At 39.2% G+C, this 25,473-nt stretch overlaps 1 protein-coding gene across 1 annotated transcript in view; it reads left to right on the top strand.

Annotated features, from left to right (window-relative positions):
• MND1 (meiotic nuclear divisions 1) overlaps window positions 1-25,238 on the top strand; it is a 97,050-nt gene extending 71,812 nt beyond the window's left edge. Inside the window, exons 8-10 of the mRNA XM_088828428.1 lie at window positions 3,570-3,684; window positions 19,199-19,243; window positions 24,992-25,238. Coding sequence (XP_088684554.1) covers window positions 3,570-3,684; window positions 19,199-19,243; window positions 24,992-25,098 — 267 coding nt within the window. The 3' untranslated portion in view covers window positions 25,099-25,238. The remainder of the gene's footprint in view (window positions 1-3,569; window positions 3,685-19,198; window positions 19,244-24,991) is intronic.
• Window positions 25,239-25,473: the final 235 nt, after the last annotated feature.

Genomic DNA, 25,473 nt, shown 5'->3' on the forward strand with positions numbered 1-25,473 from the left:
GCAGTATGTGAACCGTGAACTCCCAGATGTTCAAGCAGGTTTTAGAAAAGGCAGAGGAACCAGAGATCAAATTGCCAACATTCGCTGGATCATGGAGAAAGCAAGAGAGTTCCAGAAAAACATCTATTTCTGCTTCATTGACTATGCCAAAGTCTTTGACTGTGTGGATCACAATAAACTGTGGAAAATTCTGAAAGAAATGGGAGTACCAGACCACCTGACCTGCCTCTTGAGAAACCTGTATGCAGGTCAGGAAGCAACAGTCAGAACTGTACATGGAACAACAGACTGGTTCCAAACAGGAAAAGGAGTACATCAGGCTGTATAATATTGTCACCCTGCTTATTTAACTTATATGCAGGGTACATAACGAGGAACGCTGGGCTGGAAGAAGCACAAGCTGGAATCAAGATTGCCGGGAGAAATATCAGTAACCTCAGATATGCAGATGACACTACCCTTATGGCAGAAAGTGAAGAGGAACTCAAAAGCCTCTTGAGGAAAGTGAAAGAGGAGAGTGAAAAGGTTGGCTTGAAGCTCAACATTCAGAAAACAAAGATCATGGCATCTGGTCCCATCACTTCATGGGAAATAGATGGGGAAACAGTGGAAACAGTGTCAGACTTTATTTTTTTGGGCTCCAAAATCACTGCAGATGCTGATTACAGCCATGAAATTAAAAGACGCTTACTCTTTGGAAGGAAAGTTATGACCAACCTAGACAGTATATTAAAAAGCAGAGACATTACTTTGCCAACCAAGGTCCGTCTAGTCAAGGCTATGGTTTTTCCTGTGGTCATGTATGGATGTGAGAGTTGGACTGTGAAGAAAGCTGATCGCTGAAGAATTGATGCTGTGGTGCTGCAGAAGACTCTTGAGAGTCCCTTGGACTGCAAGGAGATTCACCCAGTCCTTTCTAAAGGAGATCAATCCTGGGTATTCATTGGAAGGACTGATGCTAAAGCTGAAACTCCAATACTTTGGCCACGTCATGCAACGAGTTGACTCACTGGAAAAGACTTTGATGCTGGGAAGGATTGGGGGCGGGAGGAGAAGGGGATGACAGAGAATGAGATGGCTGGATGGCATCACCGACTGGATGAACATGAGTTTGGGTGAACTCCAGGAGTTGGTGATGGACAGGGAGGCCTGGCGTGCTGTGATTCATGGGGTCGCAAAGAGTCGGACACGATTGAGCAACTGAACTGAACTGAATTGGCAAAGGTCTCGTTGCTAATAACCTGTCTGGGATGGCTCCCAGTTCAGGATATCTGGAAAGCTGTCCCTGTATTCACACAGACACTCAGCACTCTGCTTCACCTGGCTTCATTAGCTTTTTCTCCTCTCATTTTTCATTGAGGATTATGTATGATTTGGGTATTGATAGCAAATAATGATCATCATATCTTGTGGTTATTTTAAATCACTGCTGAACTGTGCTAATATGGCCTACATTAATCATATATAGTTGTTTACTTTTGAATTAAGTACAATTAAATTCAGTTTCTCAGTAGTAAGAGTCACATTTCATGTACTTAGTAGCCCCAGGTAGCTAATGTTTCCTACACTGGAGAACACAGATCTGGAACATTTCTCTTACTGCAGAGTTCTGTTGGACCCCGCTCCATCAGAGCTGTACATGCATTGTGTTGCATCTATGCTAGGAAAAGGAGCCAAGGAGAGCAACTGAGGGCAAAAGTATAAAAATACAAGTACAAAAATACAAGCTAGCAAGGAACCTTAAACGAGTCCCATTAGAGAGCTTGAATTCTGTTTGGTTTTGCCTCAAACTTATCCTATGATTGGAGAAGGAAATGGCAACCCACACCAGTATCCTTGCCCTGAAAATCTCATGGACAGAGGAGCCTGGTTGGCTGCAGTCCATGGGGTCGCAGAGTCGGGCACGACTGAGTGAGTAACACTTACCTATAATTCTATACCATACCTTTTCCAGTATTTGATTTTGGTTTGGGCTTGTTTTTCACACATATAAACTGAATACCAACAGCACTGTGACTTCTACCTGGTAATGAAAACTGTGGCTAGAAATTTCAAATACTGTTTATTGGGTCATTTTTTGTTTCAAAGTTTTATTTTGGTTTACCTGTATGCAGGTCAGGAAGCAACAGTTAGAACTGGACATGGAACAACAGACTGGTTCCAAATAGGAAAAGGTGTACGTCAAGGTTGTATATTGTCACCTTGCTTATTTAACTTATATGCAGAGTACATCATGAGGAATGCTGGGCTGGAAGAAGCACAAGGTGGAATCAAGATTGCTGGGAGAAATATCAATAACCTCAGATATGCAGATGACACTACCCTTATGGCAGAAAGTGAAGAGGAACTCAAAAGCCTCTTGATGAAAGTGAAAGAGGAGAGTGAAAAGGTTGGCTTGAAGCTCAACATTCAGAAAACAAAGATCATGGCATCTGGTCCCATCACTTCATGGGAAATAGATGGAAAAACAGTGGAAACAGTGTCAGACTTTGTTTTTTTGATCTCCAAAATCACTGTGGATGCTGATTACAGCCATGAAATTAAAAGATGTGACTAACCTAGATATCATATTAAAAAGCAGAGACATTACTTTGCCAACCAAGGTCCGTCTAGTCAAGGCTATGGTTTTTCCAGTGGTCATGTATGGATGTGAGAGTTGGACTGTGAAGAATCGAAGCCGAAGAATCGATGCTTTTGAACTGTGGTGTTGAAGAAGACTCTTGAGAGTCCCTTATACTGCAAGGAGATCCAACCAGTCCATTCTAAAGGAGATGAATCCTGGATGTTCATTGGAGGGACTGATGCTAAAGCTGAAACTGCAATACTTTGGCCACCTCATGCGACGAGTTGACTCACTGGAAAAGACTCTGATCTGGGAAAGGTTGGGGGCGGGAGGAGAAGGGGACGACGGAGAATGAGATGGCTGGATGGCATCACCGACTCTGTGGACATGAGTTTGAGTGTACTCCGGGAGTTGGTGATGGACAGGGAGGCCTGGCGTGCTGTGATTCATGGGGTCGCGGAGAGTTGGACACGACTGAGTGACTGAACTGAACTGAACCTTTAAAGGAAAGTGATGGGAAGTCACAGTTCTATTGTTTCTGATATCTTTAAATATTTTATAAGGTAAATTATTCTTGAAGACTAGAAAATTAGAACACTTTTTTTTTTTTAAGGAAAACGTAATACTGTCTGATGTTGCCATAAAATTTTACATATATATATATAGTGTGTGTGTGCATATATACACAATCTTGTGAAACTCTCCAAAAAATTACCGTTTATCATGGAATGACAAATTATGACTATCATGTAATGACAGTCATCTTTGAGTTTCCATTCAGTTGACATATACATAAGGTAATTGGAGATTGCAGAGAAAAATGAGAATTGAGTTTGTTCTTATACTGTGAATTATATGTATGTGTGTGTATATACTAATATTAATGTTGTCAAAAGCCCAATGCATATCAGTTATGAGAAATAAGATAAAAACGTTTATAAAATGTATAATCTTATAACATGGCATTTTGCTTGTCTTATTGGACATAACATTATTTTGAATGCAGGAAGAGCGAACTATGCTAGCAAAAGAGCTTTCTTCACTTCGAGACCAAAGGGAACAGCTAAAGGCTGAAGTAGAAAAATACAGAGAATGTGACCCACAAGTTGTGGAAGAAATACGTAAGTTTGTGTTACTCCCTAAGAGTTCTTAACTTTGCTAATGAAAGATACTTTATACTTCTAGTTGCCTCGTAACCATTCTCCATGTATGTGAGAAAATAAAGCCCTTAATGCTATTACTACTAGGAAGCGAGGCCTCGTCATGAGTCAGCTGTGAAAGGAAACACAGACTACTTGTTAGAGGACATCAAATATTGTGTATCCTACCCAGAGCAGTGTCTCGTCAAAGAGCATTTTTAAGAACAGTTTTCTTACCCAGATTTGTAATACTTCGGGAGGCTTATTTTCAGGATCAGCATGGCTATTCCCTCTGGCAGATGATCATGAAAATTCTGTTTCAGGAACCAAATATGATCTTTCGTCTGTTACTTTCACTTGGATCTACCTTCCTGATTTTAGTTTTGTATAATTCTTGAAGTGTCAACTCTGCTTACCTGCCTCGCTCTCTTTTCTGTCTAGGGACCCACAGCTCATAGCCACACCCAGCCACGGCTTCTGCTGTTCACTTTGTGGTCTCTGTTGTATTGCCACAGCTCTTTGCCTGGGCAGATGACTGTGCCCAATATCACCTCCACTTGTAACCTCCCATTTTTACAGACCTTTCCACAGTTAGATTGTATCTGTCCACTCAGGAATGACTACAAACTCTTATTTAGGCTTTCAGAATCACTTTGACCCTCACTGATGGTGACACTAAGCCAGTAGATCTTATAGTGCAGAAAATCAATAGGGATTTTGTGCCAGACTAATTCATGTAGTGGGAAAACTTATTTCGAGCGTGTAATTTCAGATTTGACATTCTTGTACCTCTGAACCAAGGAGCAGTTTTAGAATTGCTTCTTAGAAAGGTGATAAAACTTGAAGGGAGAAGTTTCAGGTATATTAAAGGTGATGGATTTTCTGGAGAGTAGACTAGCATAGTTGAGATAGAAGCTGCAACTGTAATTTTGTACTAGTTCCCTGAATTCTGCTCTCCATCTTAACCTTTAAATTTAACAGTTTGGTAATTTATTTATCAACCCAAGGAAATATGCCAATGTGAATGAGTTTTAAGCAGGGTAGGAGGGCTAAGTCAATGAGAAGAAAAATTTTCTGGTTTACAGTAAGTTAATAAATTTTATCTCTCTTCATCAACATCACACCTAGATTATCTTTTAGTATTTATTTATGCAGCCATATAAGGTGAATCTGTATTTGCGTCCTATCGAATTTATAATCATGAATCTATTACACATATATGAACTTTTGACATTTTCACATTGTACATTTTGAGAGGATAAGACTCTTTTCTGGCTTTGTGCTATTACTTTTTTATCCCATTAAAAAAATCTTCTATTTTTGTAAAATATATAATTATAGAAAATTGCATATTAAATAGACAGTAGATATCTGGGATAATTACATTATTTCAAAAATATATTTTAGATGTGAAGGTAGAGTATTTTTTCCTATGGAAACTATAGAACTACAATCAGAATGAAAAAAAAAAAAAACTGTCAGAGCCTATATACCTATAGAAAGAATTTTTAGACTAACTTTAGTTCATACTTTTATAGAGAAATGCTTAGTCCTCTGCTTTTAAAATTCAGAACATCTCACAAAAGTTTATTCAAATGTGGCATTTTGACTTTCAGCCAAGATAAAGTAGTAATGTACTGAATTTATGCACACATAAAAACAAAAAATGCGAAATAATGATTTCCAAGATACTTAAAATTAGATGGCAAAGAAAAGTGATTCTTAGAAAAAGGAAACAAAGTAAGCTTTACAATTATCCCAACTTATTTTTATTTTTGAGAGTTTCCTGGCTGTAGCACAAGGAAGGAGAACCTCGGAAGAGCCCTGCAGACTTCCTGAGCCAGGATGAAACAGAGTCAGGGAGACCAGCGTGGATAGAGTTCACAGGACAGCATACTGGACAGCAGAGAGTGGCACAGACAGAGAGCCCTGGTGTCTAGAGAGAGCTCCTCCCAGGGGTTCTGTGCACGCTTATGAGGAGACTACCCAAAGCTGAGGAAAGAGCGCTCACAGAGGGCCAGAAGAAAGCCAGTGCCAGGCAGTCCGAGAGGACCAGGAATAGTGTCTGTTCTCACCAGCCGGATTAGAAGCACTTACAATTCACGAGGCACTGAGTAGAGTATCTAAGATGTACTGAGCTCTGCTCTCAACCCAGCTAACAAACCATAAGAGCAAGTCTTGAAAGCATCAAATTATTGCAAAATAACTTAAATGCATTCCAGACAAAGCTCAGTAATATACAAAAATACCCAGCACCCAGCCGTGTAAAATTCATAATGTCTGGCGTACAATGAAAGATTACCAGGCATACAGAGAAGTAGGAAGACTATGTTCATTAGTGAGAAGAATGCTCCTTCTATCAAAACTGATACAGCATTGACACCGATAATGGAATTAGAAGACCATAAATGTAAAAGTTACTGTGAAAATGAAAGTTGCTCAGTCGTGTCTGACTCTTTGCAGCCTCATGGACTATACAGTCCATGGAATTCTCCAGGCCAGAATACTAAAGTGGGTAGCCTTTCTATTCTCGAGGGGATCTTCCCAACCCAGGGATTGAACCCAAGTCTCCTGCATTGCAGGTGGATTCTAAATGTATTCTATATGTTCAGAAAATAAGTAGAAACATTGAAGACTAAAAAAGATCCAAAATATTGTAAAGTAATTAGCCTCCAATTAAATACATTTATAATAAAAAAAATAAAAGTAACAATAACAACAAAAAAAGATCCGAGTCAAACTTCTGGAGATGAACACTACAGTGTCTGAAAAGAAAAATGCACGAGTTTTGATTAATAGCAGATAAAAACATCTATTTCTGCTTCATTGACTATGCCAAAGCCTTTGACTGTGTGGATCACAATAAACTGTGGAAAATTCTGAAACAGATGGGAATGCCAGACCACCTGACTTGCCTCTTGAGAAACCTGTATGCAGGTCAGGAAGCAACAGTTAGAACTGGACATGGAACAGCAGACTGGTTCCAAATAGGAAAAGGCGTACACCAAGGTTGTATATTGTCACCCTGCTTATTTAACTTATATGCAAAGTACATCATGAGTAACGCTGGGCTGGAAGAAGCACAAGCTGGAATCAAGATTGCCAGGAGAAATATCAATAACCTCAGATATGCAGATGACACCACCCTTATGGCAGAAAGTGAAGAGGAACTAAAGAGCCTGTTGATGAAAGTGAAAGAGGAGAGTGAAAAGGTTGGCTTGAAGCTCAACATTCAGAAAACAAAGATCATGGCATCTGGTCCCATCACTTCATGGGAAATAGATGGGGAAACAGTGGAAACAGTGTCAGACTTTATTTTTTTGATCTCCAAAATCACTGTGGATGCTGATTACAGCCATGAAATTAAAAGATGTGACTAACCTAGATATCATATTAAAAAGCAGAGACATTACTTTGCCAACCAAGGTCCGTCTAGTCAAGGCTATGGTTTTTCCAGTGGTCATGTATGGATGTGAGAGTTGGACTGTGAAGAAAGCTGATCACTGAAGAATTGATGCTTTTGAACTGTGGTGCTGAAGAAGACTCTTGAGAGTCCCTTGGCCTGCAAGGAGATCCAACCAGTCCATTCTAAAGGAGATGAATCCTGGGTGTTCGTTGGAAGGACTGATGCTAAAGCTGAAACTCCAATACTTTGGCCACCTCATGCGATGAGTTGACTCACTGATAAAGACTCTAATGCTTGGAGGGATTGGGGGTGGGAGGAGACAGGGACGACAGAGAGTGAGATGGCTGGATGGCATCACCGACTCGATGGACATGAGTTTGGGTGAACTCCGGGAGTTGGTGGTGGACAGGGAGGCCTGGCATGCTGTGATTCATGGGGTTGCAAAGAGTCGGACACGACTGAGCGACTGAACTGAACTGAAACTTGCAGCGGAAGAAAGGATTAGTGTATTTAAAGACTATGGCAATAAATATGATCAAAAATGAAACTCAGAGGAAAATAAAATTTTTTAATGAAAATAGCATCTGTGAAATATAAAACAACTTCAATGACCCTAATATATGTGTAATTGGAGTCCCAAAAGGAATGTATATTGGGTATGCGGGCACGGTAGGAGCGTTTCAGGTCAGAAAAATATCTGAGGAAATAAAGGCTAAATTTTTTTTCAAATTTGATTAAAACTGTAAACCCACAGATTCAGGAAATTTAAATATGTAGGTCGTAAATGGCAGTAATTTTTTTATCACTAAATCTAGAGAACTTTTTTAGTCTTTAACTTGACTGACCCAAAATCCTCTTTCCTCAATGAGATTATTGTTTTTAAAATGTGCTTTTTGATAATGAGGGACTTCCCAGGATTTGGCTATCACATTATTGCAGAACAGATTAAAGGATTATGAGTTTCACAAATTGATTTTAATAGGATTTTGTTCTTAATCGCATGGCTATAGCCCCCAAATTATAAAAATCAGGCTTGTCTCTTAAGTTTACAATGGCTTATTTTGAAACAGTTTTTCTGCAGGTAATAGCTATAACCCATATGTTCATGTAGATACAGCTATGTATTATCTTTTATTTCTCAATAATCCCTGTAGGAAATATTTATATTTCATCATGCTAATTGAATTAAAGTGAGAACAGATAAAATAAATTGTAGTAAAAATGAATTCTCACAGTAAAAGTTTTGGAAAGGGAATCTTATAAGTACTTAAGAGATTTTTCTTAGAAATAAATGCCCAGATGACAATGAAAATGGTGGAGTTAAGGACCTTTGAAAATGTACCCTTCCATGAAAACTGGAAAGAATTATTACAGCTTTTCCAGAACTCTAGAAACTAACCAAAGACTTAACCTCGTCAAGAAAAATGGCCAAATCTCTGTAAGAAGAGCAAACTTTGTGGTGTTCAACTTGCCCTACTTTCATCTACTCTCCAGCTCAACAGTAACCTTCAGAAATAACAGCCCTGCATTCTTAGTATCAGAGGGAGTAGAATGGACCTGGAGCTCTTTAAGACCCTCATGCCAAAGAATTGTTGTCATTATTTGGCATCTTTGATGCTCCCCTAAAAGCTACCAATAGAAAGTATTGCTTTTTTTTAACCTGACTTGGATTATGCCCATCACTAACAGGGGAGCATCCCTCGGGAGCGTTTGTCTAAAACTGTTACAGGCAAGAATTTTTAACTTCACAGCTCTCTTGGGTGATGAATAAGTTAATAAAAACAGTGGGCTAACCATAAAATTTTAAAGGAGAAGCCAAAAGAGATGTTCATAGATACCTTGAAATCAACATAGTCCTAGAAATCTGAATGCCCATACACACTTTGGGCTATGCTCATTCTCCTAGAAGACCTAAAGCGGTCCTAACCTCCCACTGCCTGCTGACCTTGACACTCTGTGTAGAGGTGGAGGCTAGAGCAGAGTTGTAAATCACCTAACTGAATATTGTTGGAACATGCTCAAGCCCACACATGCAGCCTCTCAGCAGAGATGTGAAGATTTAGTCCAGGTGTTTAAGGAAATCCCCATTCAGTCATTGGCTAACCAGTAAGCAAACTGACTGGAGACTTCAGTAACCATCCATAACAAAAAATACAGACTTTACAGAATTAGTGCAGAGAAATCACTATCTAAACAATAACTAGTAGCCGCAACAGCAACCCTGGGAAGGTGGGAAGAATGAGATTTCCAAAGTTGAAGCATTATATTGTAACTGTCCAATTTCCAATGAAAAATTGCAGGACATGCAAAGAAATAAGAAAATATACCTCATGCATGATTTTGAACTTTAAATCAGCTATTTAAATATGTTAAAAGAGCTAAAGAAAAATATGTTGGACTTCTCTGGTGGTACAGTAGATACAAATCCACCTGTCACTGCAGGGGACACGGGTTCAATCCCCCGTCCAGGAAGAGTCTACGTGCTGTGGAGCAACTAAGCGTGCAAGCAACAACTGCTACAAGCCCACTCGGCTCTCCTGCAGCCCATGAGCCTAGAACCTGTGCTCTGCAGCGAGGGGAACCGCCACAGTGAAGTGCACCACCATTGCCCCAAAAAGGAGCCCCTGTGCGCTGCAGCTAGAGGAAGAACTCGCGCAGCAGCGAGGACCCAGTGCAACCAGAAATATATCATTTAAAGAGAGAAAATTGTCTGTCTAAAGCGGAGTACACCATGCGAAATGCCAGGCTGGAGGAAGCATAAGCTGGGATTCAAGATTGCCGGGAGAAATATCAATAACCTCAGATATGCAGGTGACACCATCCTTATGGCTGAAAGTGAAGAGGAACTAAAGAGCCTCTTGATGAAAGTGAAAGAGGAGAGTGAAAAGGTTGGCTTGAAGCTCAACATTCAGAAAACAAAGATCATGGCATCTGGTCCCATCACTTCATGGGAAATAGATGGAAACAGTGATAGATTTCATTTTGGAGGCTCCAAAATCACTGCAGATGGTGATTGCAGCCATGAAATTAAAAGATGCTTACTCCTTGGAAGGAAAGTTATGACCAACCTAGACAGCATGTTGAAAAGCAGACATTACTTTGCCAACAAAGGTCCGTCTAGTCAAGGCTATGGTTTTTCCAGTGGTCACGAATGGATGTGAGAAGAGTTGGACTGTGAAGAAAGCTGATTGCCGACGAATTGATGCTTTTGAACTGTGGTGCTGGAGAAGACTCTTGAGAGTCCCTTGGACTGCAAGGAGATCCAGCCAGTCCATTCTAAAGGAGATCAGTCCTGGGTGTTCATTGGAAGGACTGATGTTGAAGCTGAAACTCCAATACTTTGGCCATCTGCTGCGAAAGAGCTGACTCATTTGAAAAGACCCTGATGCTGGGAAAGATTGAAGATAGAAGGAGAAGGGGACGACAGAGGATGAGATGATTGGATGGTATCACCGACTCAATGGACATGAGTTTGAGCAACCTCTGGGAGTTGATGATGGACAGGGAGGCCTGACGTGCTGCAGTCCATGGGGTCGCAAAGAGTCGGACATGATTGAGCGACTGAACTGAACTAAAGGAACTAAAGGAAAATCTGTGAATGATATCTCATCAAATACAGTAATCCCCTACATACAAATGAGTTCCATTCCAAGATCACATTCATAAGTTGAACAGTTAGTCTAGGTACCAAGCAACACAACCGGCTGTATAGTACTATACTATATACTGTAATGGGTTATAATACTTTTCACACAGATAATACATTTAAAAACACAAAAAATAAAGCATTTTTAATCTTACTGTACAGTACCTTGAAAAGTACCATAGTGTGGTACAGCAGCTGACGTATCAGGAACTGGCATCCAGTGAACGGGCAAGACGAGTTACTGATTGGAGAGGCGGGGAGATGGTGGGGTTGAAGTGCTGTCAGCAGTGGGGGATGGGGGCGAGCTGCAGCTTTGCTCATGCCTGATGATGGTACAGGTTCTGGTTCTTTGCTAGGTTCAGTTCTGTCTACCCTCTTGAAAAAAGATCCAGTGATGCCTGGGTGGCCACTCTTGTTTTCTCATCACAGTTGAGACGTGGTCGCATTGGATTGCATCTGAACAGCTGCTGCAACCTTTCTGTATCCTTCTACCTTACCATTTCCTGCATCGAAAATTTCTCCAGCTCTTCCTTCTTGTCTGTGTTCTTTCTCTGGACCTCCTATTCCATTTTTTTGCCTCGCTCCACTCTCAATTATTTTCACTTTTGTTTCCATCATTATCACTTGGTGCTTCTTAGCAGCACCAGCTCCATTACCACTGCTTTTGTGCTTGCTCTTGGACATCCTGGACTTGAAATAGAGATATTGTTCTGCTGTGCTCCATACACTGCTGTACAGTAAGGTACCATGGAAACACAGCCACTTGTAGAGGATGCATGCCTGTGACAGTGTATGCTAGACACATGAACTAACTTACATGAGCGGGCGTGTGAACACACGTTTGCATGTTTGAAGGTTCATGTGAAAGGTATTTACTGTAGAGAATATAAACAAAGAGGTAGAATAAAGAAGGAACCAGGTAGAAATTCTGGAACTGAAAACTCTATTAACTAATTGAAACCTGCACTGGAAGGATTAACAGCAGATTCAAGGAGGCAAAAGAAAGTCATCTTCAGTAACTTGAAGATAGTTCCATTGACATAATCCAATCTGAGAAACAGAAATTAGAAAGAATGAAAAAACATTAGCAGCCTCACAAACCTATGGTATGGTATCAGGAATGACAAGATTCTCATAATGGCTGTCCCAGAAGGAGATGAGAGAGAAAGCTGCCAAAGGAATAAAAGCTGAAAATGTCCCAAATCTGATGAAAAACACTGATTTGCACATTGAAAAGGCTTAACAAACTCCAGTTAGGACAGCCTCAAAGAGATCCATACATAAACTCATAATGGTCAAATTGTCAATTGAAAGCAATAAAAAAAGAAGTAACGCATCATATATAATGGATCTTCAGTCAGATTCTTAGAAGCCATAGATGCCAGAGATATTAAAATGACATATTCAAAATGATGAAAAGCTGTCAACCAAGAATTCTATATCCAGAGATATTTTTCTTCAAAAATGAAAAACAAACTAAGATATTCTCAGGTAAATTATTAAAAGAGTTTGTCACTAAAAAAAAATACAGAATTCCTTCTGGTTTGAGTGAAAGAATTAGTAGACAGTAACTTGATCAACATGAAGAAATGAAACAAAGTAGGTTTATATGAGTAAATCTGCCAACAAAGGTCCGTCTAGTCAAGGCTATGGTTTTTCCAGTGGTCATGTATGGATGTGAGAGTTGGACTGTGAAGAAAGCTGATCACTGAAGAATTGATGCTTTTGAACTGTGGTGCTGGAGAAGACTCTTGAGAGTCCCTTGGACTGCAAGGAGATCCAACCAGTCCATTCTGAAGGAGATCAATCCTGGGTGTTCATTGGAAGGACTGATGCTAAAGCTGAAACTTCAATACTTTGGCCACCTCATGTGACGAGTTGACTCACTGGAAAAGACTCTGATGCTAGGAAAGGTTGGGGGCGGGAGGAGAAGGGGACGACCGAGAATGAGATGGCTGGATGGCATCACCGACTGGATGGACATGAGTTTGGGTGAACTCCGGGAGTTGGTGATGGACAGGGAGGCCTGGCGTGCTGTGATTCATGGGGTCGCAAAGAGTCGGAAACGACTGAGCGACTGAACTGAACTGAAAGGACAATATTGTATATTTTTGTTTGTATCTCTTGCATTCTCCTATCCAATTTAAATTATAGCTGCATAAAGCAATAATGATGAACATGTTTTAGGGCATGCACTGTATAAAATGCATTTTGTGACAGTAACAGCATAAAAGTGGGGAGGAAATGGAGCTGTATAGGAGCAAAACTTTTGTATACTATTGACACTAACTTAGTAGTAATTCTAATTAAAATGTTAATAATCATTCCTAGGGCAATCACTAAGAAAATAACCCAAAAATATTTTCTAAAAGACATAAAGGAATTAAAATGTTATACTAAAAATTACCATTTAAGATAAAATGAAACAATTGTGGGGGAACTGAGAAAGAAAAATATATATGACTTATAGAAAATAAATAGCAATTGGCAGATGAAAATCCTACTTTATCAGTAATTACATTAAATGTAAATAGATTAAAATCTCTTAATTCAAAGGCTGGGATTGGCATGATAGATTGAAAACACATAAACTACTGTCTACAAAAGACTCACATTTGACTCAAAGACACAAATATGGTAAAAGTAAAAGCTGGAAAAAGATTTTACATGAAAACAGTAACCAAAAGCAAGATAGAGTGGCTAAACCAATACCAGAGAAAATAGACTCTAAGACAAAAATTGTTGCTGGAGACAAAGAAGCACAGTTTATAATTATAATGATAAAGGGCTCAATGCTTCAGGATGATATGACAATTATAAACACATATACAGCAAACAATAGAGAATTGAAATACATAAACCAAAGCCCAAAAGTATTGAGGGGATAGACAATTCAACAGTAATAGTTTAAAATTTCAGTTCTCCATTTTGAGTAAAGAATGGAACAAAAAGGTGGAACTTTAGCAAGAAACTAGAAGACTCACGCTGCAGTCTAACCAGCCGCGTCTCTGTGGGACACCCTGCAATGCCAGGAGACTTACTCTTCTCTTGTGCTTGGTCGCCCAGTTGTCTCTCACTCTCTGCGGCCTAATGGACTGCGTGGACCCCATGGACTGCAGCCCACCAGGCTCCTCTGTCCATGAGAGTTCCCAAGCAGGCATACTGGAGTGGCTACCGTTTCCTTCTCCAGGGGGTCTTCCCAGGAAAGACCCAGGGATCGAACCCGGGTTTCTTGCATCCCCTGCATTGGCAGGTGGATTCTTTACCAGTTGAGCCAACAGAGAAGCTTATTCTTCTCAAGTACACATGAAATATTCTTAAAGATAGGTCAAATGTTAAGCTTTTTTTTTGTTAAGTCACTTCAGTCGTGTCTGACTCTGCGACCCCATAGACGTCAGCCCACCAGGCTCCCTGGGATTCTCCAGGCAAGAACACTGGAGTGGGTTGCCATTTCCTTCTCCAATGTGTGAAAGTGAAGTCACTCAGTCGTGTCTGACTCATAGCGACCCCATGGACTGCGGCCTACCAGGCTCCTCCGTCATGCGATTTTCTAGGCAAGGGTACTGGAGAGGCTTGCCATTGCCTTCTCCGAAATGTTAAGCTTACATCTCTATAAATTTAAATGGGTTGATAATACAAACCATGCTTTCTGATAATAGTGGAATGTAAAAGATAATAGAAGGAAATTTGAGAAATTTACAAATATGTTGAAATGAATCAACACGCTCGTAAGAGGGATGGCTCAAACAAAATCACAAGGGAAATTGGGAAATACTGTGAGATAGTGAAAATGAAAATATAAAAAAAACTTACTGGATGCAATGAAGGCATTGTTCAGTGGAAAACTTATATTAATATTGTAATGACTGTGTTAAAAACAGCTCTCAAAAGCCTAGCCTTCTTATTCTAGAAAAAGAAGAGCAATTAAACCCAAAGCAAATATAACGAAGAAAATAAAATGACTAGAACAGAAATAAGAGAAACGGAGAATCAGAAAAATAAGAGAAAGTCAGTGAAGCCAAAAGTTGGTCCTATTAGCAGATCAACAAACTTGACAAACCTTGACTGATCAAGAAAGAAGGAAGATTTAAATGACTAAAATCGGGAATGAAAGAGGCCATTATTGGCCTTATATATATAAAACGGATTATGAAGGAATACTATGAGTGGTGGTATATCAATAAATTTGACAAGGTATATGAAGTGAACAAGTTTCTAAAAGGATGCAAAGTACCAAAACCATCTCAAGTAGAAATGAACCCTGCAAATAGATGTATAGGCTTCCCTAGTGACTCAGTGATGAAGAAGCTGCCTGCCAATGCAAGAGATGTGAGTTCAGTCCCTGGGTCAGGAAGATCTCTTGGAAAAGGAGATGGGAACCCACTCCAGTATTCTTTCCTGAGAAATCCCACGGACAGAGGATCCTGGTGGGCTACAGTCCATGGGGTCACAAAAGATCAGATCCGACTGAGCAACAGCAGATAGCAACAGCAGATAGATGTGTAACGTGTTAAGAGATTGATTTGGGAATTAAAAACTAGGTCTATGATGGTGATTTCTATCAGTTTAAAGGAGCAACTCTTCAATGAAAAAAAAACAGCTTAGAAAAGAGAAAACACTTCCTGACTTATTCTTTGACGTCAATGTTACTCTGATAGCCAAACCAAAGACATCATAAGAAAAAAAACTAGTTAAGTATCATTTACAAATGTAAAAATTCTTGACAAAGTACTAGTAAGTCAAATCCAGGAGTACGTAAAAAAGATTATACATCCTGATTAAGTGACATTTATCAGGAATGAAAGGTTGACTCAACATACAAAAATCAATCTAATGCAGTGTATTGGTAGAATAAAGGTGGGGGAACTCCACAAGATTGTGTCAATAGACAAAGTATTTGATAAAATCCAACACCCTTTCGTGATGAAAACACTCAAACTGGGAATAGAAGTGAACTTCCTCAAACTAATAAAAGCGTATCTGTAAAAACTGCACAGCTAACATAATGAGTGGTGAAAGACTATATACTTTCTCCAAGGATGTCCACTCTTACCACTTCTATTCAGTATTGTACTGGAAATTCAAGCCAGGGTGATTAGGCAAGAAAGAGAAATAAAAAGCATCTGTATTAAAAAAGCAAAGCTGTCTGTATGCAATTGACATGATCTTAGCCCTAAACAATCCATCTAACAACAACAGGATACAACTATTAGAGTTCGCAAGTGAGTGCAACTGATGGCAAAATAGAAAATCCATGTATAAAACGTACTTGTATTTTATAAACCCTCAATAAACAGACTGAAAATGAAATTGAGAAAAAATTCCACTTAGAATAGCATCAAAATGAATAAAATGCTTAAGAGTAAAATTAATTGAAGAAGTACAAGACTTGTACTGAAAACTAAACTTTTAATGAAGTTAAAGATCTATATAAATAGAAAGACATCCTATGTTCATGAATTGAAGGACATATTTTTAAGGTGGAAATACTCCCCCAGTCAATCTAAAGATTAACTCAAATCTCCAAAATTCTAATTTCTTTTTTGCAGAAATTGTTGTTGGTTCTAAAATTCGTATGAAAATGCAAGGGACCCAAAACAGCCAAAAGAATCTTGGAGAAAGAGAGTTGGAAGACTCAAATATCCCAGTTTCAAACGTTACTACAAAACTTGAGTAATCAACTCAGGCAGCCAAAAAATAATGTCATTTGCAGCAACATGGGTGGACCTAGAGATTGTCATACTGAGTGAAGCATCTTACGACATCCCTTATATGCAGAATCTAAAAAGAAATGACGCAGATGAACTTATTTCCAAAACAGAAACAGACTCAGAACAGACTTAGGGTTGCCGGGGGAAGGATGAGAGGAAGGGATAATTAGGGAGTTTGGGATGGACAGGTAAACACGCTGTTAAAATGGATAACCAACAAGGATCTACTGTGTAGCACAGGGAGCTCTGCTCAATGTTACGTGGCAGCCTTATGGGAGGGGAGTTTGGGGGAGAGTGGATACCTGTATCTGTATGGCTGAGTCCCTTTGCTGTCCGCCTGAAATTATCACAACATTGTTAGCTGGCTATACTCCAGTACAAAATAAAAAGTTTGGGTTAAGACTATGCCTTCCAATATAGTGTGGGTGTGGGTTCGATCCTGATCAGGATCCTGATCCTGATCCCACATACTCTGGGGTGCAGCCAAAAAATTAAAAGAAAAATTTAATCAAAATTAATTTTTTTAAAAAACTTGTGTAATCAAGGTGATTTGGTACTAATAAATGAATAAACATATAGGTTAATGAAATAGATTTTAGAGTCCAGAAGTAAAGTTTTGAACAAGGGTACCAAGACCACTCAATCAGGACAAAATAGTGTTTTCAACTAATGACACTTGGGCACCACTGGTTATCCACATGTAAATGAATCATCCTGGCCTCCCACTTCACACTGTATACAAACATTAACTTAAGTGGAGGAGAGACTTAAATGCAAGAGCTAAAACTATAGAACTCTTAGGGACAAAAACATAGCTATCTGTGTCTGTACCCTTGGTTTTTTAGATATGACATCAAAAGCTCAAGCAGTCATATAAAAAGTAGATAAATTTGACTTCATCGAAATTGACAGCTTTTGTATGTCAAAGTACATTGTCACGAAAGTGAAAAGAAAACCCACAGAATAGGAAAAAATAGTTTCAAATCCTATATCTGAAAAGAACTCTTATGATTCAATAATAAAAAATTTAAACACAGGCAAATGGGCTTCCCTGGTGGCTCAGATGGTAAAAAATATGCCTGCAATGCAGGAGACCTGGGTCGGGAAGATCCCCTGGAGACGGGAATGCCTACCCACTCCAGTGTTCTTACCTGGAAAGTTCTATGGACAGAAGAGCCTGGTGGGCAGCAGTCCATGGGGTCACAAAGAGTTGGACACAACTGAGCAACTAACACACACAAAGGATTTGAATACATTTTTCCAAGGAAAATATACACATGGCCAATGAGCATATGGAAAGAAACTCAGCATCATTGGTCATTAGGGAAATGCAAATTACAACACAATGAGATACTCTAGGATGGCTGTTATAAAAGGAAGGCAAAATAATTGTTGGTGAGGTTGTGTAAAAGTTGGAACTCTTAGATTGCTGGTGGGATTGTTAAAATGATGCAGCCACTTTGGAAAACAAGTTATCTGTTCCCCAAAATGTACATAGAGTTACCATTTGAGCCAGCACTTCCACTCCCAGGTATATATACCCAAAAGAATTGAAAACATTTTCACACAAAAATTATTATTTATATTAGTCGTAGCAGTCCAAATGTCCATCAAACGATGAGGCAGCCACTAAACAAACTGTGGGATATCTATACAATTATTTGATAATGAAAAGGAATGAAGTTCTGATACATACTACAGTTGCCCAACCTTGGAAACATTGTACCAAATGAAAAGAAGCCAGACACATAATTTCATTTACATGAAATGTCCAGCATAGGCAAATCCATAGAGACAGAAAGTAGATAGTGGTCTCCAGAGACTAGAGGGAGTAGGACTGTGGAGTGACTCCTAATAGACTTCTTTCGGGTGGTGAGAGCTCTGAAGACAGGTAGGGATGATGGTTTTACAACCTTGTAAATATACTAAAAAATCACTGAATTGGATGCTTTAATATGATGAGTCCTATGGTATATAAATCTTATTTCAATAAATAAATGCTCTCATTATGACTAATGTTTATACCCATTTGATCATGGCATTGTTATGTGCTGTGTAGATTAACTTGAACAACATAATATAGATACAGATACATTTAATAGCAAGATATAAAATTAAATATAAAGTAAATATTTCCTCCTTCAGGGCTACTACTGTATGACCATTAAAATGTTATTGTCAGGTTTATTGTGGTCTAATATGTGTATGGGCTTCCCTGGTGGCTCAGTGGTAAAGAATCCACCTGCAGGAGACGTGGGTTCAATCCCTAAATCCAGAAGATCCCCTGGAAAAGGAAATAGCAACCCACTCCAGTATTCTTGCCTGGGAAATCCCATGGACAGAGGAGCCTGGTGGGCTACATCCATAGGGTCTTGAGGGAGCTGGACATGACTTAGCAACTAAGCAACAACAAATATGTATATACGAAAGTGCTTATCGTTTAACTTATTTTATCCTCTTGTGGTGTGGTGTTGTAAATTATTTGAGAAACATCTTAGTTAAACATTTTGTTTTTAAAGGGCAAGTACAATAATAGTAGGGGACATTTAGGAAAGAGATACTGTTCAAGTTGACTTTGTGTTCATTATAACTGCAGCTATCTAAAACTTCTTTGGGAAGTTGAGCAGGTTTGTGAAATACATTGTCACTTATTGAGCTTTTTTTCCCCAAAAAAAATATGATGGGGAAAAAAAAAATATATATATATATATTTTTTTTTTTTTTTTTTTTCAGGTCAAGCAAATCAAGTGGCCAAAGAAGCTGCTAACAGATGGACTGGTATGTATTACAGTGGTAATGTATACCAGTGCGTTACTACTGGTAAACTAGTCAAACTCTTCTACACTTTGTAGGATGTGAAATGCAGAAGCTATTGTGCCTAGTTTTGTTTAAGAAAAGACATTTCTGGAAATGTATGTATTAATCAAGTTTTTATACCCTAAATCATATTTTAAGTCTTTATGAGTTATTTTGTAAAGTATGAGACATTTTTATAAAACAAGTGATTGCTTTCAGTTTAAGTTTTATATAGCTTTTCCCCAATAAATCACTTAGACTAATCACTTAACCTTCATATATAGTAATGCAGGAAACAACTTTTAAGAGTTTTGTGGAATGTGAAAGAGTTGTCGTCTTGTTCATAATTTTAATTTGTTGAGGACTGACTGTGAGCTGGGCATTGTAAAGCCTGTCTGTGGTGCATTCTCATTTTATCGCCCCAGCAATCTTGTGAGGTAGATAGGATTATTATCCCTAATTTTAGAGGTGAAACTGAGGCCACTGGGATCCCACAGTCACACAGGTGCTAAGCATTGGGACCGGAATTAGATTTCACTGTCCCGGCTCTCACCCACTGCGCAGGATAGACTTCTCTGTGTACCTGCTTTCATGGAAATGCCTCATTAATCCATTTGCCGATGAATATATCCTCTGCTGTATGCCAGGGATATTCTGAGAGATGGTAATGTATAGGGTATTATTTATGTGTCTTAAAGTTTAGAAGAAAATTAATAAATAGTGATTGTTGTGAATTATATACCAGTATGATAACTATTTTTAAAACCTGTCTGGAAGTTACACTGATGCTTCTCCAGTTTTAATTATAAAATGATGGTAATTGGACTTTTCCGGCCTGGTAAGAGTCTTTAGTGCTGTTCTGTGTGTTACTCATCCTGGTTCTGTTTCTCTGGGAGCGTATGGATAAGATCGCATTGACGCCGAGATGCAGAAAGCTTGAAGTAGCTGCCTTACTCAAGTCCAAGGTGATTAGTCACTGGAAGAACAGGGACTCAAGCCAGATTTCCCTGACTCCATATCCAGGCTTCTGTGTTTCACAGAAAGCTTAAGAATCATTTTTCCTGGAGAAGGAAACCCACTCCAGTATTTTTGCCTGGAAAATTCCATGGACAGAGGAGCCTTGTGGGCTATAGTTCATGGGGTTGCAGAGAGTCAGACAGGACTGAACACACACACACCACGCCACCCTCCCCCCGCCCGGTCTACTTTTATTCCTGATCAGACTCAGCCTCTGCAGGGACTGCTTTTGGAACCTCATCCTTGGAGTCTGCCTTGGAGGTGTTGCTGGTGCCCGCTTGGGAACCTGGAAGCCTCTGCTTCGCAGCGCTCTCCTGGCAGGGCGCAGGGAAGCAGCGGGTGGCCATGCGCTCCGTTTGCCCCTGGACTGGCTCCCATATGATCACTACCTCTTCTCCGTGTCCTCTTCAGTGTGGGGGCCTCCTTGGCCCTTGCTCTAAGCTGAGATTCATCTCTCTGAAAGAGGAGCTTGGGCATTGCTGAACCATGTTGATCTCTGCAAAAGCAAGATGCAGTTTCTCCTGAGGTCTGTGGCATTCAGCTCCTCATTGAAGCTTATTTAATAAAGGAATTAGTTCCAACTGAAAAAAATCATTTTTCCTTGTCCGTTTTAGAATTAAAATCAGTATAACTGGCCTTTGGCTCCTATAAAATTGCAGCCTTACTTATTACAAAGTTATTTCCTAAATGGTATGATGCTTTACTGATAAGAGCAGAAAGGGTAAAAACAGCCAACTAATGTTAAATAAAAGGGACCAGTGAAACGTGTGCCCAATAAAGTATAAATAAGCAATAAGTACAGTGATACCATATAGGTTTGAGAAATACAAAATTTTGAGTGGAAAAAAGGCAAATGGAGTTTTTGCATTAAAAATAAATCAAGAGTTACAAAGTGATTTCCCACAGTTAACAAGCAGCAGGAACAGGAGGCCTGTGTATATGGTGGGAGAGGAACTTGACTTTGAAAGGAATCCAGTTGTGCTCATTATTTGCTGTGTGACTCACTGAACCTCTCTGAGCTTGCTTCTTTATCTGTTCAATGTGGGTAATATTTGCCTTACATTTCAGGAGGATTAAATAAAACAGTTTGTAAGCCCTTTAGCACACCATTAGACACATTGATAAACAGATACTCCCGTTTTCCCTTTCTTTTAAAAGAATCCTTTTATGTTTTCCAATTGATCGTAAACTTCAAAAATTATAATTAAAAAAATGTGAACAACTTCTTTTTCTGTTGTGTTACTAGCTGAGAAAGAACCTAAAACTTCTAAAATTATGTAGGAAGGATGATATTTTTAGAAGAGCAGAAACAGCTGTTAAGAACCATATTTCCATTTGAGTTTATGACTTGCTCCTTCCAACATAAAAGTGTTATGAAAAAATCATGGAGTTACATTACACCTCGGAAAACCTTCCTGTTTTCAAAACAAACACAAAAAAAGCATCATTATATAATTATTAAGATTTGGTTTCTTTATATGAAAAAGATTCCTAAAATGTGTGTAAAATTGAGCATATTTACTTTTCAATAATTCAGTATTTCAGTTTTGTAGAATGAGAAATCAGAGTATAAATAGTGTTTTGTGACATTAAGTAACTTTAAATGTGATTTATGAAATTACACAAAACCTTGCCTAGTAACGAAGATAGTGGAGTTTTTATGACTTTTTTTGAGAGCCTTGTTGGTGAGTGAGGGGGGCAGGTGTTGTGACGTCCTGGTGTAGACCCATGCATGTGATACTGCCCGTCCTAGTCCTGCATTTATCCTGGGTTTGCCATCATATAAACTAACACGAATTCTACCCCTCCTAGAGATGTTTCTTTTTTAAAAAAAATTAAGTTTTTGCAAAATAAACAAGTGGGACCTAATTAAACTTGAAAGCTTTTGCACAGCAAAGGAAACTATAAGCAAGGAGCCTAGAGGGTGGAACGGGGAGGGAGACAGAAGGGAGGGGATACATGTACACCTATGGCTGATTCATGTTGAGGTTTGACAGAAAACAGCAAAATTCTATAAAGCAATTATCCTTCAATAAAAAATAAATTAAGAAAAAGGAAAAAGTTTTTAATCCATTTATAAATGTTTCCACACAACAGAAAAATTGACAGGTATGAACTATCAAAATTGCGGGTAACACAGTGGCCCAAGGACATATTGAATCAGTCATTTTTAATTGATTCGTTGAGAATTGTGTAGAGAGGCTTTTTGTTTGTTTGTTTTTAATCTTTGAAGGTTTATAAAATGGTTTCTTGCCCTCGCGTGAACCAGTATTCCTTCCTGCAAAGGCTCCAGCCTCACTGTAGTGCCTCGTTTCCTTCTTCTCTCCTGATCCTGGATTGAAGTCCATACCTCCAAGGTTCCTGCAGTGTTGCAGCTGTCTCTTATTTTCTGCAAATCTTTCTGTATTCTTAGAGTCTTGTAGAGTCTGGAAACAGTACATATAACACTTGACCTTTTATCTCTAACATACATATCACTTTGGAATTGTTTAGTATTAATTTTTCTCTTTCTTGTCTCAGTTTGAAGGCATAGGCTCTTTATGTTCTTCAAGACCTGTAATATACTTAATAACTGTCTTATGTAGCAGTATTTGTTTGTGACTCTCAAGAATGCATAGGTTATGCAGACATTAACCAAATTAAACAGACCATTCTAGAGTACCTCATGCTATAGCTTTCTCACTTAGATTCTTATGGAAAGTAGAGATTTGGTTTAGATTGTTACATGAAGATTTATTTTTGTATCTGTTGATACTCTGTAACAATTAAAGAAATGAGACTATTTTATTAACATTCTATTTGATATAGCAGTGTTCACCTCAGCAGTTAACTTTATTCAAACCATTTAATTATTATTACTTGATACTTGGAATTCAGCTTCCTAAAACAGTATTCTTAAAAGTGATCAAACTTCATGTAAAACTTCCTAATGATACCATGCAGTATAACAGTATGCTTCAGACCAGATGACTTAAATAAAGAAGTTGATATTTTCACAGTTCTGGAGGCTGAATGTCCAGAACCACGGTGTCGGCAGGTGTGGTTTCCTGAGTCCTTTCTCCCTTGGCCTGTAGATGGCCACCCTCCTCCGTGTCCTCACAGAGCCTCTCCAGTGCCCGCCCCTGGGGTCTCGGTGCGTCCACCCTCCTCCATGTCCTCACGAAGCCTCTCCAGTGCCCGCCCCTGGGGTCTCGGTGTGTCCACCCTCCTCCGCGTCCTCACAGAGCCTCTCCAGCGCCCGCCCTGGGGTCTCGGTGTGTCCACCCTCCTCCGCGTCCTCACAGAGCCTCTCCAGTGCCCGCCCTGGGGTCTCGGTGTGGCCACACTGCCGGTTAGATTGGGTTAGGGTCCACCCCAGTGGGCTCCTTTTAATTTAATCACCTCTTTAAAGACCCAGATACATTTTCCAAATACAGTCACGTTCTGAGGAAGCGGGATTTAGGATTAAAACATAAGAACTTGGGGGAGGTGCTAATTCAGCCAATAACACTCCAGAAGAACCCATTTTAACCCTTCATTTCATCATCACAGCTGACACAGTGCTTAACGTGTCATAGAGCACTGTGAGCCAGAGAATTGTGTACCGTGGGGTTTCTATATGTGTAGTCTTGGTACATATTCGTTACAAAGGTGGTGCGGTTCAGTTCAGTCGCTCAGTCGTGTCTGACTCTCCGCGACCCCATGAATCACAGCACGCCAGGTCTCCCTGTCCATCACCAACTCCCGGAGTCCACTCAAACTGTATGTGTACATTAAACAGAATATTTAAAATTAAGAAAACTCACTGTCATTCCTATTCTTTAAGTGCCGCCGTAGTGAGCACACTGGTACTGCCTTGCATAGACACTCTTCTGGGTGCTTGGACATTTAGATCAGTTGTATTTTTTTTCTTTTGTTACACTGGGATGAAGATTTGATCATAAATCTTTGTACATGTTTGTTTTATTTCCTTCGGGCCCCCTTAGACAGATGTAACACTTTTTTGGTGGTGAGATGCACTTAAATTCCCTAGAAGACATTAAGGCTGTATCTGCTCCTTGTAGCCTTCAGTGGCCCTTTCCCTCCTCTTCATCCCTCCTGCCAGGCCTGGCTGTCTAGACGCCACTTCTGTGCTGGGGGAGGGAAGGCAAGGGGTGCCCTCTGGGACAGGAGCAGCTCTCACTCCTGAGGTAACAGAACCCTGCCTCTGCTCTGGAGATGTTAAAGAGGCACCATCAGCCTCTCCCTGTCTTTGGATTATTCTTTAAGTCAGGTATTCTTTAGTGGCAACTGATTTACTGAATTTTTTGAATATGAAATCTGTTTATTCAAAATAATCACTAATATTTTCTTTATTCTGAAAGTTAATTGTCGTTACTCTTGAAAATGGGTTTCCCTGGTGGTTTATTGGTAAAGAACCCACCTGCAATGCAGGAGATGTGGGTTCGATCCCTGGATAAGGTATATCCCCTGGAGAAGGAAATGGCAACCCACACCATCATTCTTTCCCAGGAGATGCCATGGACAGAGGAGGCTGGCGGGCTATAGTCCATGGGGTCGCAAAAGAGTTGGACATGACTTAGCGACTAAACAACAACTCTTGAAAATACAGAAAATTCCTTATTTTGATACTTCTGAAATAATAGAATTTTTTTAAAAAATGAGTATAATTATATTTGAAATTTTGTGATTGTGTTTCCAATTCTCAAAAATATTTCTCAATTTTCTTTATAGATAATATATTTGCCATAAAATCTTGGGCCAAAAGAAAATTTGGGTTTGAAGAAAATAAAATTGATAAAAATTTTGGAATTCCCGAAGACTTTGACTACATAGACTAAAGCGTTCCATGTTGTGGATGGTGAAGGAGCTATGTGCTTGTGAATATGTAAATTTTTATATTATCCAGCTAAATGTACTGAATTTCATTTGCCTGTGACTGTCTTTATCATTTTATTAATTTTAAATAAAGTATAGAGTGTGGATGTTTTCACTCTTTGATTATCCTCAGTGCTCATCAGAGTTAGGAGAATGCAAGTAAAGTCTGTTAGGCTTACCAATAATTTTTTTTTTAATAGATCAAAGCCATCATGACATAACATTTTTTAGTTTTATTCAACTATTAAGAACTGAGGGTACCTTTGAAGACTGTATTATACATGCTTGGAAGTAACTTTCAAAACTAATGGCTGCTTTACTATTAATATTTCTCAGTA

Source organism: Moschus berezovskii, chromosome 19 (assembly GCF_049115385.1).
Source record: "Moschus berezovskii isolate FMDL1 chromosome 19, NW_MosBer_1.0, whole genome shotgun sequence".
Lineage (NCBI taxonomy): Eukaryota > Metazoa > Chordata > Mammalia > Artiodactyla > Moschidae > Moschus > Moschus berezovskii.